At 44.9% G+C, this 23,120-nt stretch overlaps 1 protein-coding gene across 1 annotated transcript; it reads right to left on the bottom strand.

The window, feature by feature from the left end:
* Positions 1-973: 973 nt before the first annotated feature.
* On the bottom strand, positions 974-7,263 carry LOC136397317 (carcinoembryonic antigen-related cell adhesion molecule 21-like). Its single transcript, XM_066371837.1, has 3 exons — positions 7,107-7,263; positions 5,875-6,228; positions 974-1,258 (listed from the first exon to the last, which is right to left on the bottom strand). Exons 1-3 carry the CDS (start codon positions 7,168-7,170, stop codon positions 978-980), a joined length of 699 nt encoding a protein of 232 aa, XP_066227934.1. The 5' UTR covers positions 7,171-7,263; the 3' UTR covers positions 974-977.
* Between the last annotated feature and the right edge of the window lie 15,857 nt (positions 7,264-23,120).

Genomic DNA, 23,120 nt, shown 5'->3' with positions numbered 1-23,120 from the left:
AATGGTGGAGAAGTAGATGGCGCTTCTCATGTGTGCGCTGGCTGGGAATAGAATCTAGGACTTCCATACGCTAGGCCGACTCAATACCACTGAGCAGAACATCCAGGGAAAATAGTATTCTTGATCTTACGACATTGCTGGTGTTACTCTATTTGGCCTAAGTAGTTACCCAAGAACAGAGGGACTGACATTACCCACATGGTTTGCTGTGATGCAGGTTCTTTTATGAAACCTAAGATAGGAGCTTTAACAATGTCTTAAAGTTAGAAAGTCTCATCTTCACACATCAATCACCAGCACTTTCTACCTTTGGATGATCCCCTCTTCTCCAAAAGATTTCAAAATACCCAACAGGTCAAACTTTATACAATAAAAAGTGAATACTTTTACCAAATTCTGTAGGTGTCAGTCTGAATTATGACAGTTGAGCCAAAGTCTTGGTTGTTTTATCAACATTTCTAATTATATCTTAATTTTAAGAGGGACAGTCATACCAATCATGGAAGTAAGGTTAATGCCATTAAAATAAGAATACTCATGAAGACTTCAGAAATGTTGGGGGGGAAATCAAAAAAGGAAAAAAATATCAGTGTTGCAACCCACATAGGTATCCTTGTGTCCATCCCTGTTGTTCACAACAGTGTTCAGGTGCTTTCCATGTGCACCCTGAATCAGGGACACAGCTCAGCTTCCTGTAGCTCATCATGAAATAATACCAGTCATCCCATGACCACTGCCCATGCTCTGAGGGACACGGTGTCACTCCACTGTGGAGATGGTGCAGCTGAGACCAACCAGTGTAGGATCTGGAGTGGAATGTGACCATAAGTCAACAATAATGACAATAATAACTCATATTTTTGAGTATATGTTGACTCAATGCAAGGCTTCTAAAGTTTTCTACCTTCACAACCAATCTACTAGAAATGTGCAGAAAGAATTTATTCAGAATTTAGTAACAGAGAAAGGGAGGAGTGTCAGCCATATTTCACATCAAGCTCGACGGGTGCACTTTCAACAGAACTGATCGGGTTGGAGACTTCACACTGGTAGTTTCCAGCATCCTTCATCCTTACAGGGTCTATGGTGAGCATTCTGTTGTCTGGGGACAGCTTCATCCTCTCCGTGAGCTGCAGACCCACGCCATTGAAGATCCACTGGGTGGAAAGTGCATTTGTGTAGCAGGTCAGGACCACGGAGTCCTTATTATCTGTAACTGTGGTGTTGCTGGCTAGGAGGGTGGGCACTCTCACAGGCTCTGTAGAAAAACAGATGGGAGGATTTGACTTATTGATAGAAGCTGCTTACTCAGAGATATCAAATATTCATACTCCACAGAGAGCTCTATCAAGTTCACAGAACTATTGTCTTGACATCTGAAGAGGTAAGTTTTTCTTTGTTCAGGTGACAATGTGTAAGAAAAGGGCTGAGTCTCCCCTATGAATCTAGATAATGCCAATGTGACCCCTGATCTATTGCCATGGACATCTCTGTTGTATCTACACAGGGAACCCTTTCTCAACTCAGGTATCTTATCACAACATCATCACAGGAAATTTTTCTCTCATGAGCTTTCATTAATCCTTTCCTAGAACTTTCTTTGACTTCAAAAAAGATCAGGTTCCTCTCCTCATGTAAACTTCTGTGTATGCTGAGAAAGGCCGGCTTGCCACCTCTGGCCACCTTTAGAGCCAAAGGAACTTTAGAGTAAGAGGGTATATATTTACCTCTTGTTAAATAATTGATTAGGCAATAAAGATGGCACATCCAGACTTTATGACCTTGGACTTGGAGAAGTTTCATCCAAAATATCTTTCATTCTGAATTGCAGTTTACTTCCTAGCCTGTAGATTGAATATCATGGTGAAATAAATCTCTAGGGAGAAGAGCTTATGTTTGTAACAAAAGGCAGTGATTGTAGAGATAGAATGAAACTACCCGAAATAATAAAGGTCATATGTGAAATCTCACATCTAAAACAATAATTCATAAAGAAACCTAAAAAACATTAATAAGATTGTGAAAAAAGTCAACAATGCTGATCTCTGCACTAATTCAACATAAAGTTTGGGCAAAACAATTATACAAGGAGATGAAATTACAGGTATCTAAATTGGGAATAAAGAAGAAAAATTCTCTCTTCTAACAGACAACATAATCTTATATATAGAAAACCTTAAAGATTCTGCACCCCCACCACACACAAAGACTATTAGAAGAAATTCAGTGAAGTCACAGGAGATAAAAATGAACACTCAGCATCATTTCTATTGTTTTGCAACAACAATGTACAAATTCAGAATGAAACCAGGGAACAAACCCACTACAACAGCATCAGAAAATAATATAGAATATTAAAAATAAATTGAACCAAGGAGGTAGGAGATGTACACACTGGATCTACCAAATGTTTCTGAAAGAAAGTAAAAAATAAACAATTAAAAAGAAAGACATCCACGTTCATGTATTGGAAGACCCCTACTATCTACATATTTGATACAATCCCTATCAAAATACCATTGACATTTTTGTGATAATAAAAAAACTCATCCAAAGTTTTTATGAAATTTGAATGGACACCTAAAGTTTGCAAAGGTCTTAAAAAAGAGAATGAAATTGGAAGTTTCACACCTCTTCATTTCAAATCTTACTATAGAGCCTAAGTAACCAATAGTGTGACACTGACTTCAAAACTTTTATTCATCAGAAGACACAATCAAATGTTTCAACAATAGAGTCAAGACTGTTCAGTGGAGATATCACAGTCTTCTCAACCAATGGTGTTGAACAGCAATATTCACATGGAAATGAAGCAAGTGGACCTTTGCTTATACCATAAATAAATGTTAAGTAAAAATGGATCAAATCCTAAAGGTAAGCCAGAATACTATAATATTTTTAGAAGAAGATATAGGAGGAAGTGTTATGACACTGGATTTGGCAATAACTTCTTGAATATGACACTTAGAAATCATGCAATAAAAATAAATAATTATGTTGCATACACATCACCCAAAGTTATATAGTCTTCCATCACCTTCTATCTGGTTTAATCAAATGTCAAAATGACCTGGAGATATTTTCTCTGAACTTATGTACCCTGATTGATTAATGTCACCCTATTAAAATTAATAAAAAATAATTTAAATATATTAGATTTTGTCAAAATAAAAAGCTGTGTTTGTCAAGGACACAACAGAATGAAATATGACATGAAATGAAAGGCTGTTTTGCAAATTATAAATAAGATGAGAGGTTAATATCTAGAATATCCAAACAACTGCAACTCAACAGTAACAAAACTAAAAACCTGACTTAAAAATAGGCAAAGCCCTTGAATACCTAATTTTCCAACAAGTTATACAGATGGCCAATAAGCACAGAAAAAGATACTCAGCATGACTATCATTCGGAAAAGAGAAATCAAAGCTCTCAGGGTCGAACTTGCTGCTTGTGATGTTGAGTTTGGGTAACTCCGCTGTGCAGGGAGGAGAGAGATGGCCTCATGTGGTTCCTTTGACTTTCTAAAGGCTTCTTCAATCACAGTTGGCACCTCTCGCCTCTCAGCCAACTTGAGCCCTTAAAAAAATAAGGCAGATCCGTGTATCTCAAGACAGATGTGTGGGAATCTGAGTGCTCAGAGAACGTAAGGCCTCCGGCTCTACGTCTGGGAGAAAGCATAGACTTTCTCAGCTGTCAGTTAAGTATCAGGGTTTGGTCATGGAAAGACACAGAACAGGGACTCAGAGATCATTTTACAGACCTGGCTCTTCACTGACCGCTAACAGCTGGTGTTCAGGTGATTACTCAGGTGCCAGGGGCAAGGGGTGGGTCACATCCTCCCAAAGCAAGGTGACTGAACATGAGCCAGCGAGCCAGTAATATAGAGCAGAGCTCAAGAAACGAGCTAGAAAAGTCCAGGGGACAAGAGGAGCTGATTGTGGCAGCAGAACCATGTGCTCTGCACTTGGGCATTAAAGTCATTCTTTCTCTGCTGAGGACAGGTGAGGGCTTCTGCAAATGCGGACGAGGGCATGGTTGGAAAGAAGGGAGATGGACTTGCAAAATTCTGCCTCTCTTGGACTATTTATGGTTGGTGGTTATGTGATAGAAATTTGGAAAAAAGCTAAAATTCTGGAATATGTAAAGATTGTTATTCATACTTAAGACAGGAGCAATTGCAGAAAAGTATATTTCTCTAGAGAGCAGAAAGGCATCTGAGACATGGGTCACATATCCTGGAGGGACAGAAAGCCTGTCCCATGTGGCCAGATTTGCAAGAAGTCTACATCCAATTCCAGTCTCTGAAGAGAGTTTGGATCATTCATTCATTCATTCATTCAGTAAATCACCATTTATTTCTTCCTAATTCATCAAAAGAAAATGGGTGTCTGTTACATGTTGTCCCTGAGCTGGTTACAGGTGGAGAGTGGGGAGTGAGAAGCACAGTCCTCTCCTTTCTGTCCAGTGGCAGTGACACGCACACAGCAGGAAACAAAGAAGGAAGTGACTCAAGTCCAGGGCAGGGAGGTGTGGATCAGCCCCCTGAGTGGGAGGCCTGGGCGCTCCCAGCACCGACTCTGATTGTAACTGCAGGAAATTTGGTTCTAGATTTAGAACAAATTCTACACTTTTTGTTACTATCCAGACCAGAATTCATCCTTACGAGCTGAGGACACCTAAAATAAAAAAGGATCTGAACCAATGGTTGGTCTAGGGATCCACAGACACCAAATAAGTCCCATAGGGTGAAGGAGGGAACAAGGCTATGGCAGTATCACCATGTGCCTCAATTTCCTCTCAGTAAAGAAAGATGACCATTTGGTTTCCGGGTTGTCAATATACTAACCATATAATATTCACAGCATTGACTTAAGTTTCAGGATACGGGAGCTGCTCAAATGAGAGGCATTTGTCATTGATCGAGTGCAGACAGAATCCCCAGGGCTGATCCCAATTGGGCAGGGAACTGCCAGGAGCATCTCTACCCTGTTTTGACCTGGGGATGCTGACCATCCTCCACACTCTCCTAAGGCCCCTAGGGTAGTCCACAAATGGCCTGGTGACCTGGTCCATTGAGCTCTCCACACCCAGCCCAGTCTCAGGTGAAGGACCTGGCTCCATCCCTGGCCAGATGTGGTTCTGGGGGCTTAGCCCCGGCTGGTGACCAGTTCAGGAGTTTGTCACTTTGGCACTTGGGAAACCTTGGTATCAGTCAGCCTTTCCCAGGAGACTAAACCCAACCTGTCTCAGGTTCCCGGGGAATTAGGAGTCAGGATCCCTGGAACAGAGGTCAGGGGAGGGGTTGCTCAAGCTTCACTTCACTGTGAGGATTCCTCAGGCCAGGCCCTGATGGAGCCCTGAAGCGTCTTTCTCAGTTTCACCTCATGGAGTGGGGACCAGGGGATGGACAAGACTTGTCTCCCTCTGCTGAGTTACTTTGTCAGACTGGTCCTTCTCAGTGGTGAATGTCTGCAGGGGTGGAACCCATCAGAAAACTGATCTTAGAAAGTATGTCTCAGGCCCTGGCTGGGTACCTCAGTTAGAAAAATATCATCCAGATACACCAAGGTTGTGGGTTCAATCCCCAGTCAGCACACATAGAAATATAGAACCAATGGATGCCTGAATACGTGGAACAAAAAACTGACATTTCTCTCTTTTTCTCAAATAAAAAAGGAAAGAAAGAAAGAAAGAAAGGAAGGAAAAGAAAAAGAAATGTTTGCCTCCTCTGTGTGTGTCCTGCACTATCTACTGAAACCCCATCCTGGGATGTGAAATGGACGGGGTGGAGGCAGAGCCCAGGGCTGTCGTCCTGTGTGTGGAGAGAATTCACCTCACCCGACACCCAGGGGTCAGAGAGCAGTTACTCACGGTATACATTGAGCCTTCCAAATCCTATTTCTTTTTTTGAATCTAGAAGGTGGATTACTACAGTGTAGTCTCCTGTGTCCCTCAGGTTGACCTTCTTTAATTGCAATGTTCCATCGAAGTTTATTTTCTCTCGACCAGTGGATACAGGCCCTGCTGCATAAAATTTTAGGTCCATTGAAAGGTGCCCAATAATGCGATTGCGGTTTGCGCCCTCCCCTCTGAACCACATGTAGGCTGCAGGATTAGGCGGCTTATTGCGGAGACGCAGAACTACATCCTCCCCTTCAGCAGTGTTGACTGACACAATAGCCAGTTGGGCGGTGGTGGGCGGGCTCCAGGAGGTTAAGAGTGAGACTAGAAGGGAAGAGAGAAATGGATCAATATTTGCATCTACATATTGGGATGGAGAGCTGAGGCCATTGGTCCTGAGCATGTTCTTTATCTCTTAGTCTTGGTGTGTGAGTGTGTGAGTGTGTGTGTGTCAATGTGTGTGAGTGTGTGAGTGAGTGTGTGTGAGTGTATGTGAGTGTGGGTCTCCTATGGTCAAGGTGGGCAGCATGGCCACCATTACCTTAGCAGCTTTGAACCTGTTGTTTTCTCTGTTTCAAAAACTCATCCCCCGGTGTCTGCCTGGCCCACTCCTGCTGACACTCTGGGGAGCCCTTGGGACACCTTCCTTGAACACCAGCTCTAAAGTCCCTCTGTCTTCACATTCTGACCTGTCCCTGTGGGTAGCTGAGCTCACATCTAGATGTTTCCTTGTCCCCTCCCCCTCACAGAACAGGAGATCCATGTGGGAGGGGCTTGTCTGCTCCTGTTGACGCCCAGGGCCCGCAGCAGGCTGCACACACCTGTGGGTGAATGAGCAGTGTTCCAGGGGGTGCATCTGCTTGTTTCTGAGGTTGGAGGTAAGGGCAATGTTTAGTGTCCCTGTTTTCCTATTCTCTGGAGTCTCCTGATATAAACTTTTATTATTATCATTGGTTTTCAAAATTCAATACTTAGTGATGAATAACAGGAAATGATCAGCAAAGGTCTCCTGCCACTCACCACTTCCAGATTATGAGATTTTCCTATAGCTGAGCCTCTCCCTTTCTAGTCAGATCTGTCCTCTCTCCACAGGTCCAACAGAAGCCCTCTGTCCCTCTCAGAGCTCTGTCCTCCCCGGCAGTCCCCAGCCAGTGTCTGACTCTCATTTTGCCATCAACCCTCAGGGATTGTCTTCTCCTTACCTGCCAGCAGGAGCCCAGGCCAGGGGACACGTCCTCTGCGGGGAGTGGCTGAGGGGCACTCCATGGTGTCTGCTGCCTGCTCCTCCCTGTCTCTGTGAGAAGAGCCTGAGGTCCAGTAAGGCTTGCCGGCACCTCTGTCTGGACTGGAGAGATCTGCGGTCCCTCCTCAATGTGCTCTGAGTCATCTCCTGAGGCAATATAACTTCCCAGGTCACGAGGGCTGGGGGTGGGGTCTGTGCCCAGGACCCTCCCACTCTGTCTCCTCATTCCTGCCAGCACTGTCTCCTCCTTCCATTTTATTGTCCTTCTATATCTCAGTTTCCTGGGAACTGCTGAGGCCTCTGCACGCGTGCACACACTGACACACACGGGCACACGCTCATTCGGTGTGGTTAGAGAAGTACAAGTCTGGGGTTTCCAGTGTCAGGAGAACTGTACCTCCTGGGGGATGTGTTGTTTCAGGACGAGCTCTCTTTTCCTGAGGTTTCATAGGAGGGCTCTTCTGAGGCTTTCCGGGGAGGGTTCCAGCCTGGAGTGTTGATACCCGGAATGTCCATGTGTTCCCATCACAACATTGGGCCTTAAATCCAATTCATCTGTGTCCCTGTCTGTTGTCTACTCTAGGCCCTTCCCTGGGCCCCAGGAGAGGGAGCATCACCACCTGGAGACTCAATTGGGGTACCCTGAGGGTTCTATTGTTAGGAAAGGGGCATCCTCCATAAGATGCTCATCCCCTCTGAGATGGACGCAACCACAGATTCTGGGTCCTAGTGTCCCATTCTGCATGAAATATTCCCCTTGTTCCCCAGGACATCATGGATTGGTGAGATGTCTTCAAAGACCACAGGCTTGTGTCCCACAGCCCAGGGGCCTTGGGGATTGGGTGTCAGCCTTGATTCCATTGGGGTCAGGTTGGGGCCCCTCCTCCCCTGGTAGTAACTCTACCTGGGGTGCTGGACCCAGAGTTTCTGCAAGTCAGGTCTATGTGAGAGGAAGGACATGGTTTGCTGCACAGGCACAAGGGAGATGAGACGTGTCTCACAAGGTGAGGGTGGGGAGGGCTGTGATTTTCTGGGAATTGAGGGGTATTTGATACCTTACCATTGGGAGGTCCCTTCTGACTGTATGAGAGGTAAACACAAATCCTGGGACATCTCTGGGCACTTGGTGGCCTCCTCCCATGCTGACACCAATGCCTTCATGTCTCTAAGGAACATGTTCCACACACTTCTGTCCCACAGGTGACAGGCTCCCATTGTGTGGTTTCCTCATCCATTTAGTCAATGTCTACTGAGCATGTGTGATGTGTCAGGCCCCAGGCTGGGCCCCAGAAACTTTGCAGAGAACAGGACACACGTGGGCCCTGTGCTCATGGACTTTACTTTGTAACAGAGAGTAAAGCTCTCAGAGAAATTAAAGCAATAAAGCGTTAATTTATAATGCAGAGAAGGGCTGTGAATGGAAAGTTCTGGTGCATTTAAAGCATGTACTTGGGTTCCAGCTGGTCTGGGGATCACAGAGAGCACTGCTGAGAAAGTGACCTCATGTTTGAGACTGAAGCGTGAGTGGCTGTTCTCCCCTTGAAGGACAGAGGGAGGTGGGAAACAGCTGTCCGCAGAGAAATGGCCTTTGGTGGGCAGATGGCTGGCTGGATGGAGGAGCAACAGCGTCCACTGTGGCCGCTTGGAGAGCAGGAGGACGAGGACTGAGTGACGCTGGTGACGTTGGCCCCTGCTGGGCTGTGGGTGCAGCTGAGGTCAGGAGAGCAGCCCCTGGGGAGGCTCCAGGTTGCAGAGAAGCTCTCCCACCCTCTGGTGGGTAAGTAAGAAATGTACAAGATACAATCCTTTTGCTGTGAGGAATACTTTTGTTTTGTACTTTTCATTCAACTTACAATGTAGTAGATATTTATTTATGCATATATGATTTTTAACATATTTATTGAGTTACAGTTGACACATAATAAACTTAACATATTGAAAGTGTACAATTTATTAAGGCGTGTCTACTTCACACAGCGGAGATGTTGTTGCAATGAGGTAATGAATGTGTCCCTTACGCTTAAAGTCTCCTCAGGCCCTCTTGTAATCTGTCCATTGTGCCCCTCCCCCACCCCTCTTCCAGTGTTATGGAAACTGTCATCAGCTTTCTGTCATTATAGATTAGTTTGATTTCTCTAAAATTTACATAATTTGAATCAAACTATAGATATAATTTTGAGTGAAAGTTGACTTCTTGACTCAACATGATTATTTTAAACTAATTCTTTCCTTTTTATCCCTGGTTCTATTCCATTCTGGAGATGATCGAATTTGTTTATCCACTCACCCATTCATGGACATTTGTGTGGTTTCCAATTTTGAGTTGTTATAAGTAAACCTGCTATGAACATTGGTGCAGAATGACTTTTAACACGAAGAATCAAGAGTTGTAAAACCATTGACAGGTTAGAGAAAAGGAAATGAGGGAGGTGCCACAAGGAGTCTGGTTCTCAGGTACATTGCCACAGCCCCCACCCACAGGGAAGGGGAAGAAACACCTGCTTCTTCCCATAAAGCTGTGTCTGCCAGAGCCCACCCATCAGTTAACACAGGAGCAGAAATAGTGACCCCCATCTCCCTTTTAGCTTCCTAATTACACACGAGTGCATCTCAGAGGCTGAACTTAATTCACATCTGGATTCTCAATCACTAGGAATGAAAAAAATATAGTGTTTAACCTTTCAGACCCTCTGATATAGGAGGGAACACAGGAAAGTCTGGAGCACAGACGTCAAGTGCCAGCAGACAATGTGTGGCATGTCTGAGCCCACAGGCAGCTGTGTGCCTCTGGGTGAGTGACCCCACCTCAAGAATCCTGTTTTCTTGTGAGATATCATAGAAAGATATTTGGTGTTCTTTCCAGGTTCTTAGAACAGAGCAACTAAAACCGTTGGAATCTTCTGCATAATGAGAGTGATAAGAGTGTGTTTGTCCTGATGAGGCAACTCCTGGCCGGCCCCCAGAAAGTCTCCAGTGAGGGCAGGTCGTCAAAAAGACCAAGCCTTTATTAGAAGATTGAAATTTTCAGTCCTCTCTCCAACCTCCTAGGAGGAGAAAGGAGCTAGAGATCAATTACCAATAATGCCAATATAAGAAAACTTTTATATAAAATTCTAAATATGGGCTTCAGAGAGCTCCCACATTGGTGAACACACGGAGGTGCTGGACCGTTGGAGCCTGAGGCAGGTGTGGAAGCTCCATGCCCCTCCCCCCATGCCTTGCCCTGTGAGTCTCTTCCATTCAGCTGTTCCTGAATTATAAGGAAGACCCTTTCCTGAGCTCTGTGAGTCATTCTAGATAATTATAACACCTGAGGGGGATCATGGGAATAGCTTTAAAAATGAGTTCTTCTTTGACTAAAATTGACTTTAGACCTTAAATAAATATTTTAGAATCTAAATGAGAATAAGTTGATTCAGTCTTTGCAAATACACAAGCAAGATCTAAATTCCAATGCTTTTTAATTCTGGAGTAGTGCACAGTTGATTTTTTTTCTTTTTTTGCAATAAAGATCAGTCACTTGAAATAGGCTTTTTAAATTTTTAAATACCATTGTGCAAAAAGCTGACTTCCTGTAAGAGAAAAATCACACTAGACTAAGCCTAATGCTGGCTCTGAAGAAGTAAAACCATTTGTTAATAAATGTGGATACATTTTAATATCAAAAAACAAGGCCAGTAAGTGATAGGCCATATAGAAATAAATAAAAAGAACCTACCATTGAATCCACTAGATTCTAGTTATATTAGAAATTAATTGAAGTTCTCTCCCACCAAAATCTTTTATTTGGAAATTATAAAATATTCTTTTAAATAACTCTTGTGCTATTATACTTAGAAATTTAAAATAGCAGGTACCTATGTTTCAAATTCAGCATATTTTATATGGAACATCTTACAAGCTCCAGGCTAAGAACCACAGTGCAGAACTCCAGGTTTTGGAGTTTGGGGGAAAATCCATGCCTCCTTCTGCAGATTTAGAAAGGGGCTCTGGTCTTTTCACTGGGCCCCTGTTGAGTCTGGATGCCTGATACACTGCCCTAAATGTTTGTCCTCCTGACTTCATATATTGAAAGTATAATCCCAGTATAAAGGTATCTGGAACATGGACCTTTGTGGAGTTATTAGGTCATGAAGGTGGAGCTGTCATGAATGGGATTAGTATGTGTATTGATTAAGTTCTGTAGTAAAATTGCACTAATAAGATGTAGACAGATTGCCATGGACCAGCGCGGCTCGTAATTCTAGGTCCTGAGTGAGAACGGTGCAGAATTAAGAAAACAGACTCATTAAGAAAAAAGGATGGGATCAGGAGGCCTCTTCAATGTTGATGGCAATATCCCAGTGCCCCATAGCCCCAGTTTGTTTATTATATAGTATATATATTATATAGTATATATATATTATATATATAGTCATATGCAAATCAAGGAAGTCCTTGATACAAAGTTACACATCTGAGACAAAAACAGGAACTCTCCCAAGGCATAAACAGGAATCCCCCTACCATGCATAAGAAAAATCAACCAACATCTGAACAAACAAACTGTGAGAAGATTGCTTCCAGCAACTTAAGCAAGCAAGTGAAGTGGGTGCAAATACTCAGCATCATAGCCAATATGGAGGTAGAGGGGGGAGAACTCAGCCCTTTGCTAAGCCTCAAATTTACAAAGGCTTTTTACCGCTTGCAGTCTACAACAACAGATAGATAGGTAGGTAGATAATTAGATAGATAGATAGATAGATAGATAGATAGATAGATAGATAGATAGATACAGATTTATAGAAAGAGGTTCATTATGAGCATATAATTATGGAGGTTATAAGATCCCATGATATTTTTCCTGCAAGCTGGAGCCCAGAAAAGCAAGTGGGGTAGCTCCATTCTAAACCTCAGAGCCAAGACCAAGGGGAGCCAATGGTATAAATTCAAATCCAAGGTTGTATTTTGGAGAACAGGAGACCTGGTATGGAAGGACAGGAGAAGATGGATGTCCCAGCTCAAGCAGACAGAAAATTCCTCCTTCCTCTACATTTTGTCTACTCAGGCCCTCAAAGGATTGGAAGAAGACAACTTGCATTGTGAGGACCCTAATTCCACCAATTAAATGCTATTCTTTTCTGGAAACACCCTTACTGAAACATCCAGAAATAATTTTCTATCTGTTATCTGGGAATCCCTCAGCCCAGTCAAGTTGACCATAAGATTAACCATCTTAGTGCCTTAAAATAAGGATGCCAGAGTTAGTTAGCTCCCTTTGAGCCATGTGGGGGCACAGTGAGAGGCCTGCAGCCCAGAAGAGGGCCCTCATTAGAACCTGACTGTGCAAGCACCCTGATCTTGGACTTTCAATCACCAAACCTGTGAGAAATGAGAAATACATTTGTGCCCTTGATAAGGCATGGTATTAAAAAAACTTTTTTTTATTTTTCTTAAGTGAGAAGTGAGAAACAGAGAGACAAACTCCCCCATGCACCCCGACTGTCACCCCCCCCCCCCAGCAAGCCTCTCATAGAGTGATGCTCTGCCCATCTGGGGTTGTTGCTTTGTTGTTCAGCAACTGAGATATTTTAGTGCCTGATATGAGGCCATGGAGCCATCCTCTGTGCACGGAACCAATTTACTCAAACCAAGCCATGGCTGTACGAGGGAAAGAGAGAGATTGAGAGAGAGAAGAGAGAGGGAGAGGGATGGAGAAGCAGATGGTCATTTTTGCTTTGTGCCCTGACAAGAAATGGAACCCAGGACATACACTGGCCGGGAAAATGCTCTATCACTGAGATAACTGGCCAGGGGAAACCATATTTTATTATACAATCCCAAACTGACAAAGGCGTCTGGCCACAAGCACAAGGGGAATAATGACTTGAAATGCACATCATATATTGGGTGCTGCCTAAGCCACCAAACACGATCTTGGGCTTGTACAACAGCATCCATCACTCATGGAAAAGGTATGTATGGGATCAGGCCCAAGCAGGAATAGAGGGTATGGGTGAATACGCCACAGGTGGCTCAGACACCCATGGCACTGGTGTCTCCTGCCCCTCCCTTCACCTGTACATATGGGCTCATGGCAGTTCCTATGAGCTGTTCACAGAGGAGGGATTACACAAACCAGATATACGGATGAATTGCACAGTAGACTGGTGCCAGCAGAAGTGGGTAGCTGCTGTTTTAACACTCTACTCATGTGGCCTTGAAACAGTGATGGAGGGAAATCTTACAGGTCACAAGACTTTAGGGGTCCACCTTATGAAAGGGAGGGATGTGTCAGTCTCTTTCTGCATGGATCCACATGAACCGCCTGGTCATGATGTGGAAAGAATAAAGCATGAAATGAAGACAGGGAGGATTTGGAGATTGTTTTCTGAAAATGGGCACAAACTGTGAAGATGATCAAATCCCACACTAATGCCCACCAGAAGGCCTGCACCATGTAGAGGCTGTTGGTAAGCAGTGGGCAGTGTCAAAAAGCTTCTTGCCCCACCAGTATGTGCTTGCTGGGTCCTTATGCAAAATGGCTAAATAGGCATTGCAGGCTACCAATGCTTTCAGCAAATGGGTTAACTCTTTCTGAGGCTGGGCTTGCTGTTAACAGTTCCTAGTGCCCAAACCAACAGAGACAGAGGCCAAGCTAAACCCATCATGGCCTCTTTCTGCAGCAGGATTACACAGACCAGGCCCCATTGCATAGGACTCTGAGCTTTGCCCTCACACGTATAGATATATACTCTGGGTTCTGATTGCTTCTTTGTACTCAATGTTCTGTCAACACTGCCAGTTAGAACCAAGAAAATGTCTCACCTATTGCTATGGCATCCCAGAAAGCATTGCTTCCCATTGGAGGGTACTTTTTTAAGACAAATGTAGTGAAGCAATTAACTCATAGTCGTGAATTCAGTGATCCTCCCTGGGTTCTCACTACACAGAGACAGTTGGCCTTTCAGAATGATAGAATGTCCCATGATCAGAGGCAGATTAAGGTCAGTTGAGGACCTGGATGTAGAAGAAAATATTAGGCCCCTTACATTAGAAAAGAGTGTAAAGTTTGGGTTCTGCAGGGTTCTTCAGTAGTCAGGGCCCAGGGCGCATGCCTGGTGCACCCACGGTTAAATCTGCCTTTGCCTACGATGGCTAATGAGGGGTCCTTTCTTCCTTGCTACCTAGTGAAGCCACCTCTTTAATTTTAAAAGATCTCCCAAAGAACCTCCATTTAAGGAGCACTGTAATATGACCAGGGGATCTTCCTGTGTCTTTTCCATCCTCAGCTTTGGGAGGGGAATCTCCAGATAGATTTTCATTCTCATCTCCCCTCCCCATGCCATTTCCATGGGACTCATATCCAGGGTCCCAGGCACTCTAACTCTTATTCTCAGTTCTTTCTCTGATCCTCACTACTCCCTCTTTTCTCATTTCTGCTCCTGGTCCCCAGATTCACAAAGTGTTGGTAAAAAACCATAGGCTACTTGGCCTGTGGTGGCGCTGTGTATAAAGTGTCGTCCTGGAATGCTGAGGTCAGTGGTTTGAGACTCAGGGCTTGTGCGATTAAGGCACATACAAAAAGTAACTACTTTAAGTTGATGCTTCCGGTCTTCCCCCCACTGCTTTCTCTCTCTCTCTCTCTCTCTCTCTCTCTCTCTCTCTCTTCTCTCCTAAATCAACAAATAAAATCTTAAAAAAGTAAAAAAAGAAAACATCATTGGCCTTGGGACAAGCATAACTAGAGCAATAGTCAAGGTTTTCCCCAGATAATACCAGCCTCCAGTTATTTCTCACAGAATGGTCTTTAACACAAAAAATTAAGTGCTTGCAAAACCACTGAAGGACCAAAAAATTATAAGTGAGGGAGTTGTCACTGGAAATCTGGTTTCTTGGGCTCACTACTGTTAAGCCTAATCCTGAGGGACTCGAAGACACAACAAAATCCATCGATTCCACCCCAAAGCTTTATTGTCTAGCTTGGCCAAGCAGCGGCAACTCTGACAGAAATCTGAGGGAGAGCGCTAGCCCTTTGTTCTACTTAGTTTTTGTAGTTTTGCAAGTGGGAAGTATAGAAGCAAAAATTGCAATTAGGTGCCCTTTACCACTATTGGTTATAGTCATATGCCGTTTAACAGGATAGGACCATGTTCAATTTGCAAGCCATACATCATTTTGGAGAAAACAAAATTTACAAGTCAATATAATGATAGAAAGATGTCTCTTCCTGCACCTGGCCAGCCATTCACCCCTTTCCCCACAAGTGTGGTGGAATGTCAGGGAATCCATGTTTTCCTTCCCTTTGTATTTACAATCCAATGCTAAGGGCCATCCTGGTTTTATGCCAATCACACAGTACAGAGATCATTCACAAAATTTCTCTGCACACCTTAACTCAAATTAATAAAATGTTCTTTAAGCCTCTTAAAATATTAATATTGATTCTGTAGCTTTTGGTACTTTACAACACCTGTGGGTGAGGTGGCACAGTGACTCCTCAGGGCTCCTCACTACCACAGCCCCCACCCACAGGTAAAGAAACACCTGCTTCTTCCCATAAAGCTGTGTCTGCCAGAGCCCACCTGTCGGTCACACAGGAGCAGAAATAGTGACCCCATCTCCCTCCAGCTTCCTAGTTACACACATGTGCATCTCAGAGGCTGAATTTAATTCACATCTGGATTCTCAAGTACTAGGAATGGAAAACATAGTGTTTAACCTTTCAGACCCTCTGATATAGGAGGGAACACAGGAAAGTTTGGAGCATAGACGTCAAGTGTCAGCAGACAATGCGTGGCATGTCTGAGCCCACGGGCAGCTGTGTGCCTCTGGGTGAGTGACCCCACCTCAAGAATCCTGTTCCCTTGTGTTGTTTCATAGAAAGATATTTGGTGTTCTTTCCTGGTTCTTAGAACAGAGCAACTAAAACTCTGGGAATCTTCTGCGTAATGAGGATGATAAGAGTGTATTTGTCCTGCTGAGGCAACTCCTGGCCGGTCCCTAGATAGTTTGCAGTGAGGGCAGGTTGTCAGAAAGACTAAGTCTTGATTAGAATCTTGCAATTTTCAGTCATCAAATTAAGAAAACTTGAACTTTGTAGAGTTCTTATGAATTTATTTGAGCCAAACTGATGACAATAGCCCCACAACAATATCTCAACTGACTGAGAAAATGGTCCCCAGTAGAGTCCTTTTGCTCCTTATTTTACATGTTACAAGTGAAGCTATAGGCCTGAGGAGTCACCTGAAATCCACTGGCTGTAGTTAAAAAAGGCCAAAGAAAGCAAAGCAGGAAGAAAACCCTGGGACTGGATTAAAAAAAAAAAAAAGACACGTACTTGTTTTACATTGGTGTGGGCAAGATAGTTAGCAGTCAATTAACATAATAAAAATAATAATGAGGGCCTGACCTGTGGTGGCGCAGTGGATAAAGCATCGACCTGGAAATGCTGAGGTCATCGGTTCGAAACCCTGGGCTTGCCTGGTCAAGGCACATATGGGAGTTGATGCTTCCTGCTCCTCCCCCATTCTCTGTCTCTCTCTTCTCTCTCTCCCCCACCTTTCTCCCTCTCTTTCTCCTCTCTAAAAAAATGAATAAATAAAATTTAAAAAAAAAGAAAAAAAATAACAATGAGGGCTTGTGTGTACTCTAATCTGGTCAGGGAGGGGTCCAGAAAAAGGAAGTGAGGCTGACAGTGTTAGGTGTGTTATCAATGCTAAAAGAGAATAGAAGGCTGTTATGGAAAGGACCAACATTTGTCAGAGAAGTTACCTGCCCAGGATGTGACTACCTGGCATGACTTGCTTTTTTTTTTAATTTAGAAAATTAACTTTAACAGGGTGAATGGATCAATAAGAGTACATAGGTTTCAGGTAAATATTTCTATAGCATTTGAACTGTTCATTATGTTGTATACTCATCACCCAAACTCAAATAATTTTCCATCACCTTATATTTCTCTCTCTTCACACCCTTTCCCCCCATCACCTTTCTCACATCTCCCTCCCCCTCCTAACAACTTTACTTTTATCTATGTTCATGTATTTCAGTTTTATATCCCACCTATGTGTGAAATAATAGTTTTTAGCTCTTTCTGGCTTACTTATTTCACTCTGTATTGTGATAAGATACCAAAGAACTGTAAAACTTAGCATTGGTGACACTATTTTAAAGAGAAAAAGTCAGGCTTCTTGCCCCCTCCTTTCTTTAGAGAATGGAGGGAGAAAAATGTGGGAGCTTCCAGGCTTACAAGGATGACTGAGTCATTTGGTTTAACTATAGTTCTCTGAAGGAATATGATAAATATGTGTATTCTAAACCACCCTCTTGATGTTCCGCTTATCTGTCAGACCTCACCCTTACTGGACTATCTCCCCGGAGACAGAGGAATTCCAAAAAGCTGACAAGCCACCCCAAGGAGGGGCTCTGGACATACCAGGACTTTTGATTCAACACTCACATGCTCCAAGCCCCCCAAGGAGGAGCATTTTGGACATACCAGGACTTTTGCCTCAGAATCTCCTCAGGCTCTCCCAAACACTATATAACTCTCCCCTAGTCTGTAAACCCGCTCTTCTCTCCCTGAAGAAGTGCCCAGCAGGGTTCTGTAAAGCCAGAAGCCACGGCCACCATCACAGCTGCCTGGCCAATGCAGGTTCGCATTGGATTTGGACAGTCGGTAAAGAAACAACGGAGCCAAAAACTGGTGGGCCATCATCTTTAATCCTAGCTTGCACCAGTGGGCAAGTAAAAAACACACACTGGGCTCCAAAACCCACTCACATTCAGTGCTCACAAAGCTACTGACTTATCCAAGTTTCCTAGAATCAAAGGTTTCTAACCTACCAGACTTATTCACCTCTGTTCCCCATCTCCTTCCTTCTCCCTGCACAAACTGCACAAACTGGCCTCTCACTCAACACTCCGCCATCTTGGCTGCTTCTCCTGGCCTCCTCCATGTGGCCTCCTTCTGCTCTCTGCTCTGCTCTCTCTTCTAATGATAATCGCAGCTACCAAGAGAGCAAGCTCCCAGTCTGCCCCCATTTTATAGTGTAGAAATCAAAACCCTTAATCCAATATACAAAATAGGGAAGTCTCTAATACAAAGTCACTTATCCGAGGCATGATGGGATTGTACCACCCCACATCAAAAAGGGTGGGAAAGGCTTAGTCCTAGAACCAAGCCTCAGGCTACAAGGATCCTGCCTACCCACAGCCCACCCCCAACACACATTAATATCACCTGGGTGACGGCCTCCACGTGGGCAGCGCCATCTTTAACAAAGTAAGCATAATATATTTTATCTGCCCAACAATCCACCCCTATGCTCACTTTACTACCCACAATCTATACCACTAGCATTCCTGTGCAAGGAAATTAGGCGCATTACACAAATTACAACAGCACAAATCATACAGTTTCAATAATCAAAAAGGTACACTTCACCAGTCTCTGAGCACTTTGCCCAAAGCGCAAAATGTCCTCTGCCTTCTTTCTAGCCATGGGAAAAGCTTCCCGGGGCAGGGGAGTGCTTCCAGCAAAGCTGTCCCCCACCCCCATCAGGGTGTTTCACATTGTCCAAAATCTGTAAATCCATAAGACCATCCAACAAAGGAGCCCACTCTGGTCGTAGTCCAGGAAATCAGTCCATGCACATGGGGCGTCAGCCACCCCCCTCATTCCTGCCATCCTGGCAGGTCTTACACTGTCCCAAAGAGGAGCACGTGGCAATGGCAGTCAGCATTTCCATCTCTGCTCCGGAGAGCATGTCCAGCCCTATGTCCCAAAACCGCAGACCTACCAGGGCCGTAGTAGGTGATCCTTCCAGCTGGACTCTCATTTTATGGAGACTGCAGATTGCAACTCCAGCCTGATTCTCCTCATCCTCCAAATAAGAACTGAAAACACCAGTTCCCACTGCCAGGCTCAAGTCCTGGGCCGCTGCCACCCTCTGCTCCGCAGACCTTGCAGCTCCAGTTCCAGCCTCATCTCTGGCCTCAGCCCTGGCCTCCCGCCGCTGCTGGCTCTCCGCAACATCCAGGGCAATCTGCGACTCACGAACCTGTGACTCCTTCTCGAGTGGCTGCTCCATATCCAGGCGAATCTCGCAAACCTGGTCGGCCTCCTCCTCCAGCACTTCCTCCAGCTCCAGGGTCAGCATCTGTTTCTCCCATGTTTGCTCCAGCTCCTTCCACTGCTCAGTTTGCAGGTCCCGGGCAGCCTCTGCCACAGAGCTCTCAGTTACCTCATGCATGGCTGTAAAAGTCGGTCAGCCTATGGTCCCCAAAAGGACAGCCATGGGGAACCATAACAGCAGCCAGTCCTCTACTCCACCACTCAAAGGTGGTGGTGGCTCCTTGCCGATCTGTATCAAATCCTGCCACAGACTACGCCAAATGTAAAGCCAGTGGCTGCGACTACCATCACGGCAGCCCGGCCCATGCAGGTTTGCATTGGATTCAGACAGTCGGTAAAGAAACAACGGAGCCAAAAGCTGGTGGGCCATCATCTTTAATCCTAGCTTGCACCAGAGTGGGCAAGTAAAAAACACATACTGGGCTCCAAAACCCACTCACATTCAGTGCTCACAAAGCTACTGACTTATCCAAGTTTCCTAGAATCAAAGATTTCTAGCCTACCAGACTTATTCACCTCTGTTCCCCATCTCCTTCCTTCTCCCTGCACAAACTGCACAAACTGGCCTCTCACTCAACACTCCGCCATCTTGGCTGCTTCTCCTGGCCTCTTCCATGTGGCCTCCTTCTGCTCTCTGCTCTGCTCTCTCCTCTAATGATAATCGCAGCTACCAAGAGAGCAAGCTCCCAGTCTGCCCCCATTTTATAGTGTAGAAATCAAAACCCTTAATCCAATATACAAAATAGGGAAGTCTCTAATACAAAGTCACTTATCCAAGGCATGATGGGATTGTACCACCCCACATCAAAAAGGGTGAGAAAGGCTTAGTCCTAGAACCAAGCCTCAGGCTACAAGGATCCTGCTTGCCCACAGCCCACCCCCAACACACATTAATATCACCTGGGTGACGGCCTCCACGTGGGCAGCGCCATCTTTAACAAAGTGAACATAATATATTTTATCTGCCCAACAGGTTCCTCTCTTCCTTTCAATAAAGCCTGTTACTCTGGTCTTTTGGACTCCCATCTGGTACGGAAACCTGGGACCGGGTACTAACTGCCTGGATGATCCCTCTGTGCCGTCCCAACTTACTACCAGGGAAGCAATGGGCAGCAGCAGCTCATCCCAGGCTTACTCCCTGATTCTGTTTGGATGTGTAATTGTAGGTTGACTGGCCGGCAGTCTAACCCTGTCCTGAACCCCTACTGGACCAGAGAAAGGTAAGGAGTTTTTCCCTTCCCCTTCCCCAGTTGGCCTCTAAATTTCTCTCTGAAAACACCCCTTTCTGGTTGGATGGTTTTTTCTGACACGCCTCACGTTTTGAGGGGTTTGACTTTCAGTCTCAGTGGACTGCACGGAAGACTAGGTGCCTAGCCAAACCTCTCCACTCTCTTGGACTTCTCATCCTCAGAGCTCCCTGACAGGTGGTGACAACCTCTATCAGGGACAACTCCCACACATGAAGATTCTCTCCTCTTGGGACAGTGACAAAAGGCGGGGATGCCCCCTCTTGCTCACCTGTCTCCACTATGGGCTCTTCAGAGTCTAAGCCTTCTGATCAGACCCCTCTAGGATGTCTCATAAAAAACCTCACTAGCCTGACCTGTGGCGGCGCAGTGGATAAAGCATCGACCTGGAAATGCTGAGGTCGCCGGATCGAAACCCTGGGCTTGCCTGGTCAAGGCACATATGGGAGTTGATGCTTCCAGCTCTTCCCCCCTTCTCTGTCTCTGTCTCTGTCTGTCTCTGTCTCTCCTCTCTCTCTCTCTCTCTCTCTCTCTCTGTCTCTTCCTCTCCTCTCTAAAATGAATAAATAAATAAAAAAATTAAACAAAACAAAAAAACCTCACTAAGTTAGGCCTCTCTGTCCTTAAGCCAAAAAAACCTCATTTTCTTCGGCGTGGCCTCAGTACAAATTAGACAATGACTCCCATTGGCCTGAAAACAGGACATTCAATTACAATATCCTAAGAAATCTTACAATTTCTGCCACAGGATGGGGAGGGCATCAGAAATTCCTTACATGCAGGCTTTCTTCTCCCTTCTCTCCTGTCCTTAATTTCTGTGCCTTCTGTTCTACACAGAGGCTGTTTTGGCCAAAGAAACCTCACCTAAAACCTCTGCTCCCAATCTTTTCTTCTCTGTGAACTTCCAATTCTCTCCCTCCTGCCTGACCCCTGAGGGCACCCCTCTCTCAGGATCCCTCTCTAGTTCCTCAGCAAATCTTTTTTGCTGGAGTCTCTTCCCTCCAAAAAGCCCCCTCCCTTCACTAAATCCTGTTTTCTCATTCACCAGTCTCTCTTTCTCCTCCCCTGCTGGCCGGGAGCCCCTCCCTTCTCCACTGTGTTCTTCATCCCCTCCCCCTTCCTTAGAAGCTGTAGCTCTGGCTGTGGTGCCTGTCTCCTCTTTGACCCCTCCTCCTTCCTTACAAACTGTGACTGTGCCTCTTTCCTCCCCACCCCCTCCCCTCTCCTCAAAGCTCTAAATCTTTTTTGACTCCTCTGACCATGTGGCGCCACACCAGTACATTACCTTCCTCTTCCTCCTCCTCCTGCAGATTCTGACCCTCCTTCTTTCCATCCAGCTGCTCACGCTGTCCATCCGTCTGCCTTCTCTCTTCCTCCCCTCTATGCTGGCAACTTCCTGCCATCTAAAAAAACTTAAAAAAGCAGAATTGTATATTAAGCTATGTGAGTAAGTAATCTGTCTTGTCTCTTTGTTTGTTAGAAAATATCTCTAATATAATTTGAATTGAAACAAGTAATGCACCCTCATTGAAATTCCTTAATTCATAACTTTTATGTAAAGTCTTTGTTTAATGTGTAACTGTGTCTGTTTCTAAGGCCTTAAACCAATAATTACCCACCTCTTAAACCAGGCTTACACATCCCCAGGGACTCTCCCTGCAATACCCCCACCCTTCCTGTTTGAAAACCTTCAGGGGCTTATCACCTCATACAAGCCTTACACCTAATCAATGAGGCAGTAATTCCCCTTCATCCAGTAGTCCCTAATCTCTATAAGTTACTGTCACACATTCCCTCAAACACCATTCACTTCACAATCCTAGACCTCAAGAATGCCTTCTTTACCATTCCTCTGCACCCTGACTCTTACTTTCTGTTTGCATTTACCTTTATTTAAACTCACCTGGACACTAATGCAGCCCAGCAAGGATCAAAAACAGCCCACACCTGTTTGGGCAGGCACTAGCTCAGGATTTAGCAGCATGCAATCTCAAAACTAGTACTCTCTTACAATATGTAAAAAGCCTACTCCTCTGCAGCCCCTCCCTGTCTGCCTCAAGGAGACACACTGCCACCCTTCTTAATCTCCTCACTGTGCTAAGGCTCAACTTTATTCAGTCTGTAGTCTATCTGGGCATCACCTTAACCCCCACTACCTGAAGTCTCACCCTAAATCAAACTCAGACCCTCCGCAGTCTCCAACCACCTACCACCGCAAATCAAATCTTTTCTTTCCTCAGTCTAATAGGCTTCTTTAAATAGTGAGTTTCCAATTTTGCTCTTAGTCAAGCCCCTCAGTGAGATCTTCTGAGCATGGCTTTTAAGGTCTATAATGGCCAAGAAAGTAACAGAAAAGGCAAATAAGGCCCCAAAGAAGTCAGGAAATACCAACTAAAGGCTCCAGTGCCCAGAAAGGGCTTCATAGGATTCCATCAGGGCCCTGCTCCAGAGTGGAAAGAAAGGTCATTGAACTGAAGCCTGCCAGGCTTCCTGGCCCCACCGGTTTACACGTCTGTGCTGTGGAAAGAGGGACATGAGAAGGTAAGCTGCCCCCTTGCTCCATGGAGGGAGGGTTCAGTCTCTTCTAGCCCTGCTCCAGCTACCTGTG

The sequence above is a fragment of the Saccopteryx leptura genome, chromosome 3 (assembly GCF_036850995.1).
Source record: "Saccopteryx leptura isolate mSacLep1 chromosome 3, mSacLep1_pri_phased_curated, whole genome shotgun sequence".
NCBI lineage: Eukaryota > Metazoa > Chordata > Mammalia > Chiroptera > Emballonuridae > Saccopteryx > Saccopteryx leptura.
The sequence above is the reverse complement of the archived record's forward strand: the minus strand, read 5'-3'. Positions and strand labels throughout refer to the sequence as shown.

Excerpts from the sequence above, each read along its gene's own strand:
- LOC136397317 (XM_066371837.1), bottom strand. The coding sequence starts at position 7,170 with ATGGAGTGCCCCTCAGCCACTCCCCGCAGAGGACGTGTCCCCTGGCCT. Across the intron at positions 6,229-7,106 it reads GCCTGGGCTCCTGCTGGCAG|TCTCACTCTTAACCTCCTGG; the intron begins GTAAGGAGAAGA and ends CTTCCCTTCTAG. Across the intron at positions 1,259-5,874 it reads TGGAAGGCTCAATGTATACC|AGCCTGTGAGAGTGCCCACC; the intron begins GTGAGTAACTGC and ends GTTTTTCTACAG.